At 39.2% G+C, this 6,559-nt stretch overlaps 1 protein-coding gene across 1 annotated transcript; it reads right to left on the bottom strand.

The window, feature by feature from the left end:
• Positions 1–1,310: 1,310 nt before the first annotated feature.
• Positions 1,311–5,986, bottom strand: LOC140945403 (QRFP-like peptide receptor). The gene is made up of 3 exons (XM_073394436.1): positions 5,756–5,986; positions 3,150–3,401; positions 1,311–1,649 (listed from the first exon to the last, which is right to left on the bottom strand). Exons 1-3 carry the CDS (start codon positions 5,984–5,986, stop codon positions 1,311–1,313), a joined length of 822 nt encoding a protein of 273 aa, XP_073250537.1.
• Positions 5,987–6,559: the final 573 nt, after the last annotated feature.

The following is a 6,559-nucleotide window of genomic DNA, read 5'->3' as shown; positions in this document are numbered from 1 at the left end:
ATAAGGGGACTGGAGAAAAGCCGTCGTGGATACGACAAGAAGAGCAAGCGCGTTTCTTTGGGCCGAGCTTTATAACGGTCACAGTGTTTGAATAACTAAAAAAACTGTAGAACAAATCGATTCAACAGGTCAACTTCGCATTCGAAAGAGTGATATGAGTAAAAAATTTGATTATTTTCCTGAAATACATGTTAGATTGAAACTTGTCCCTACATATTAATAAAATGATAATTATGTAATAAATTAATTAGTGTTTACCCAAGGCTTTTGGTCAATTTTACACAAATCACCTTCAACACCACTTCTTAAAATTACTTTTTTCCGTCATAAAAGCTTCCGAAACATTTTCTGAACGCTTATGAGCTTCATGATTCTGATGCAAAAGTCACCCAAACGGTATCAAACAAAAAGGATATTAACGACTTATTTGTGTGGCCGTGTTAGGAAATTCTCCGGGGGGCCGGGGGGGTTACTCAATCAATATTTGGGTATCGATAAGCCGCTGAGGATTTGAAACTCTGACCCTGTTTAGGACAAAAAAAATCGTAAAATACATACCCTGTTTAGGACAACACCCTCAGTTTTAAAACCATGTTTAGGAGAAAGGACAAAATATACGCCGTCCTGTTTTTAAACCATTTATTGGCAATTGCAATAGAGCAAATACACGGTTTAGTCATTGCTTTTGTATACTTGGAGAACCAAAGAATTTCATCCTGTTTATGATTAGGACAGACTCGCACAAAATTATATACCCTGTTTAGGAAAGGGAGATTAAAAACATACCCTGTCCAGTGGCACATCCCCTATAGGCTATATAAGGGAGTACCCCCCGGGGGAAATTCACAGCGTTTACTTTGAACCATAAGAGCTGAAACATTTTCCTGAACAAGAAGAAAAAATGCTTACTAATACAAAGGATGATACATTGCTTTGTGTTGTTAAAAGTAATTTGGCAAATATATATCCGTTGGTATGGTCACAACGTTAACAATGCAATTAAGTCCAAAAAACTTCAAAGGAATTAGTAAAACCAGAAACTACCAGGTAGTAACAGCAGGCCCCAAGTGTATGAGGGACGAGCATTTTTTTTCACCCTTTTTTGTTACCGTGAATCTACCGAGCAGAACCATCGCATGCTTATTTAGCTGTACAGAGTACTTCTAACTTTCAACTCTGTGGTCGAAACCCTAAAGTGTGACCATTCAAATTAAAGTTACTTAGCAGTTCTTTCCGGCGGCAGTGTTGATTTTGCTGCCAGGGAAGTGAAAGGCTTAATTAGCTGAGAAAAAAAAATAAGGTAATTTTTCTTAGTTTCTTCCTGTTTCTATTTTAGCATCAGTGGGGTTGGTATTATTTTCGATCCCATGAGATTCTCCACCTGGATGAACCCTTACTCTTTGCCGCCTGCAGCAAAGCATTGCCTTGAACTTTTCCTTAAATCGCTCGTTGACCAAGGCATATATAATCGGGTTGATGGCTGAATTCAACAAGACTATTGTGTTGCTTGCTTCTATTGTATGGAATTTGTGCGAGGGAAAAAAATCGACCATGAGGTAGCCAACTGTGTTTGTCCCCCAGCAAACCCCAAAGATGATGCTGACAATGAAGACCATCAAGGTGACTCGCTTCCGAACCCTCATCACACCCTACCAAGAAAAGAGGATCAATGTATTTATGTTTTTGGCTGAGTTCACAATTGTTTCCCTATATCACTATAGCAAGTACCAGTACAAATTGGTGCTGTGTTCAGACAGTTGATACCCGATAGTGTATCACCGATTGATAAGCCGTTTTATTTTTCCGTTCATAAACACAGGTCTCTAAACACAGGTCACAACGCTGGTCACAAAAGAAAATCAACCAATTTATGCTTTCAAGCTGTGTTCAGACTTGGTTCTCGAGTACTAGCGCAGGCACCAACCCAAATTGATGCTGTGTTCAGACACTTTGCACCACATATCTTTATACGTGCTTAAAACACTTGAGAGGAAAACATTTCATTTCATTTTCCAGCTGAGGGAAACATTGAGGTTTAATTCAATTGGATCCTCGGAGTAGAAAAGGCGTTTGGACGGATGAAAACGGAAATTCGGTTTTTCAAAACCATGACTTAAAATCATCTTATCTCTCATGAGGCAACCATATTTCATTGTCATTTGGCCATATTTTAAGGACTAATAGCACTTCTTAAGTCAATGTTTCCTTTACAAAGGTGTCATGTTTTCTGAGGACGACTTAACAAAAAACGCAGGGCTACTGCACTTTCAGGCATGAAAACAAGGCAAAGGCAGCAAGACCTTGTCGACCTTGGCGGCTGTGTGAAAGAGCAAGATGTAAAAGCGCTTGGCGGGTCGGGCCCAAAAACTTTGTTTACCAAGCAAGATTATTTTGTAGGAGCATTTAAGAGGAAAATTTTACATCACTCGAGGCCAGTCCGGGTCAAGCATCTGTTTTCAAACCAAAGGAGATATTACTTTTGGACGGGAATTTATTGTTAACGGACATAATGACATGTAAAATGAATAGCTCAGAGTGGAAATGGTTTAAAAGAGGGTGTCTGCTGACTGAAAGCAGGTTCAACTAATAACATTTGGACTTTATTGTGTATAGATTTTTCTAGCCTGCGAATACAGCCGTCTTTTCTTGCTTCTCGCCGCCAGGGACTTTTCGCCAGGAGGGACGTCTGCACCTCAGCAACAGAAATTCCTTGCTGATGACTTAAATCAATATTTACATGATTAGTTTGGTCACAGGGCTTCAAATGTAAATTTGTTAAATTTTATATTTCTCCTGGTCGATTATGGTAAAGTCTTGTGTCCTTCTGCGAACGAGCTCCAGCAAAACTCGTATGCTTTTCCTAGAGAAGAATAAATTCCAGGAATATTGACCCTTTTTGTAGTAGATTCATCACGTTTACATTTGACCTTTGTGGTCTTTTGTCTTTTGTCTGTCAATTCGTAAACAGTAGGAAAACAATATAACTACTACGTCGACCAATTAGAGTTCCTGACCAGATTCGCGACAGATTATACGTCATCAGTATGGAATTTCTGTCGCTGAGACGCACACGTTCCTCCTGGCGAAACGTCCCTAGCGGCGAGGAGAAAAGAGAAACAGCTGTATTCGTAGGGTAAGATTTTTCCAACCTGTTGTGAATTGTTTCCAGCGTTGTCTGAGCCTTTGAACCACAAAGCGTAAACGACTCGGGAATACAAGGCAGTCATAACCACGACAGGAAGGAATCCCAAAAATATAAACCAAGACATACTGAGAAGTTTTCCCATCCATTCTTCTGTAAGCAAATAAACGCAACCACCAACTTCCTTGACATAGACGTAAGACAAGAAAGCTGGGACTTTCAAACTCACTCCAAAGATCCAGGAACAAGGTACAAGCACCTGGGAAAACATATCATGAAAAGAAAAACATTCAAAGAGGACAGACAGCAAATTGTTGTTGCTCGAAATATCTATAGGTCGTAACTGTTCTTCAGTAGGGTGCTTAAAATGTGTGCAATTCCACCATTGTTTTCGGCTCCATTAAATTCTAGACCAATTGTATTATAGAACATTTTAGAGGAGCCACCCACAAGGTGAGCTCAGTTAGTGACAAGGTGATGACCACACATGATTGTGGTCACCATGGCTTAATTATTCTGTAACTAGCAGTGTTCAAAGCTTAGCTAGGACGTCATAAAGGTTAGGGAGGGGAGGGAAGTGCAAACACGTGTAAACACGTTTGTGCTATAAAAGCTTATTGTTCGAGAGCATTCGGGTCTTGATCGGACATGCATGCAGCATTCGGACCATTCGACTTAATTGATCATAACATGACAAAGAAGTTTCGCAACGTTTGTAAAATTCTCAACTGGCTTTATACATGTAAAAATAAAGAACATTTGCACATAATCACGGATTTTAAAGTAAACTCGAAAAATCTCCAACCATGCCAGAAATCGCAAATTTTACAATAAACTCGAAAAATCGCTGGTTTTTCGCAAACACACTATAATAAGTCTTGTAGCTGCGTGCAAACGTGGACATTATTAGTGCCAGTGTTGTGACATCTCACTTTGATTTGGTGCCTATTTTCACTCTTTAGACATGCAGAAGTATCAATTCCTCAGTCAACGATAGGCGCTTAATATCAGAGAGGCCTATATTTAACTTTTAGAAATATACTAAAGTAACTGTGGAACGTGTACGAAAATTAAAAGATTAAAAAGGGTAATTTTATAAGCTTTTAATGTCAATGTTCAAATCATCTTCAATCAGAACTAAGTTGCCTTCATCAACCTCATCAATGTTTAAATCTGTGATGCTTCTTGGGAACTCATCTGGTTTTGCAGTTGCTTTCCAAACATTTCAGGGGGAAGTGGGCATTTTTTACAGTTGGGACAATTATTGGACAGGGCATTTAAAACCCAATTATAATTTCCAAGGGGCTTTTATGAGATACTAGGGCATTTCAGGTTTTACAAATACGGGGGGTGACAGCTCTAACAAGGGCTGTTTCGGGAGAAAAACAAATTTATTCCGGGAATCTGGAGATTTTGCCGGGAATCGGGAAACCTGGGAAATTTTTCGGGAAATATGAGATATTTTCGGGACATTGAACAAGGATTTGATATTACATGTTATCAAACAATATGTATACAGTGATATGCACCCTGTGCCGATACGCTGTATTCCTTGTATTTTGACAATTGAAAACGGCTTAATCAGCAACGTTTCCAACTAATATAGTGCGATTGACCACGTGCAATCCCCAGCGGATTGACACACGAACCGTACCGGTGCAAGGGTCGGTGCAAGGCACATACTATCAGTTCACACCAGATCCTATCATTCATTAGTTCAGGGGTATTTTTACGCTGCATGTTAACGAGTTTTAAGAGCACATTCCACTGATTGCATACTGGAAAACTTGAAAAAAGTATGTTAGAAGTACGTAAGAAAAAAACGAAACTCATTTAACCTTGTTAAACGCACATGAGGCCATAAAAAATAGTATGTCTGTGAAGACTCTTTAATCATCCTAATCTCGTCGGGGTCCTTCCGATTTTACTCAAAAATCCCGAATCCTGATCAATATGCGTTCGGCATAGGAAAATTCCAGATTTCGACAGTTCTGAAATTTTCAAATGAATTCTTATGATACTCATACAATGACACCACACAGACTATACTTAGCTGAAAGTGATTTCCAGAGCAATTTCAAAAACCGCACAACTTGTATAAAATAAAATCGACTACTTCTACGCTAAGTCACGCCAATAAAAATAAGCATAAAAAGACAATTGATTTAGAGAACATTTTGGACAGAATTTGTCCTCTCAGAACACTAGAAACGGCGTTTCAGAGCACCAAGATTTCAAAATTTTCTGGGGGAGCATGCCCCCAGACCCCCCTAGTGGTTGGCCCCTTCAGCGCTCGCCTGATTCGTCGGTGATTAAAAATAAAAAAAAAAAAACGATTTATATATACTTAAAAAGTTTGACGGTCTTTCTGTGTTAACATGATACCCTCTAACGAAAAAATAACTAAGGTTAGATAATCAACAAGAAGCTTCTAATTAAAATTTTAATTTTAATTGTTAAAACAATTTTGGGAAGTTAAACATTTATGGGGAATGCCACCGAAAAATTCGGGAGGGTCGACGAAATTTCCGGGAGGACATAAAGTTATTCATAGAACTGCCCAAACAGCCTTTGTTAGAGTTGTCACCCCCCGTTACAAATTATATACCGTACCTTGAGTTTGCGCTTGGTTAGCTTGCGTTTGGCTCCATGAGGATACAACACATTAAAGTAACGTTCCACCGATATGCAAATCAAAGTAAAAACTGATGCTCCAGCCCCAACGTAGGTGAAGTTTGCGGTGGTCAGAAGTTTGCACAACACTGTACCAATCAACCCATCTGGATGAGTGAAACTGATGTGGAAAGACAGGAGCTGCGGTGTTAAAAATATGGCCACAACCATGTCTGCCACGGCAAGGTTGACTAGGAGGAAATTAACAGGCGTCCTGTTTGAAGATCAGCACAAAGAAACTGGTTTGTCATTCCTTGTACATAAAATTTTTGACATAGAATTTCATTTATTCGGAGAAAATTCTATGAAGCTGTACATGCATTGATATAATTGTAATATAATATTAGATAATAATAATAATGATAATGATAATAATAATAATAAACCGAAAATATGGTTGATTCACAGGTAATGATTAATTCGTGCCTGGGGCAGCCAGCTGTCTGTATTGTTAGTTTAATATTATTCGCCCGTGGAAAGAGCATAGTCCATGACATACCTCATGTCCTGGTTCTTCAAGATAATGTAACAAACGAGAAAGTTCCCGCCAACATTTATAAGGACAAGTAAGGACTGCAAGATCGCGACCGCAATCTGAGGCCCAGTGAGATAAATCGTCAACACTGTCAACAACAATTACACCACAATAAGACCATAAGTTTCTGAAAGACAGTCCTCTAACCCGCTTCTCGGTTTTTAGGCCAAATAACAGCCAGGGATCTTCCTTCATCGGCTGCCAAGGAG

Source organism: Porites lutea, chromosome 8 (genome assembly GCF_958299795.1).
Source record: "Porites lutea chromosome 8, jaPorLute2.1, whole genome shotgun sequence".
Lineage (NCBI taxonomy): Eukaryota > Metazoa > Cnidaria > Anthozoa > Scleractinia > Poritidae > Porites > Porites lutea.
This window is presented reverse-complemented; position numbering and strand designations above follow the sequence as displayed.

What these genes read in the sequence shown, in the direction of transcription:
- LOC140945403 (XM_073394436.1), bottom strand. Translation starts at nt 5,986, where the DNA reads ATGGTTGTGGCCATATTTTTAACACCGCAGCTCCTGTCTTTCCACATC. An exon ending in TAACCAAGCGCAAACTCAAG is followed by an intron (nt 3,402 to 5,755) that starts GTACGGTATATA and finishes ATGTTTTCCCAG; the next exon opens with GTGCTTGTACCTTGTTCCTG. An exon ending in CTGGAAACAATTCACAACAG is followed by an intron (nt 1,650 to 3,149) that starts GTTGGAAAAATC and finishes TTTTCTTGGTAG; the next exon opens with GGTGTGATGAGGGTTCGGAA.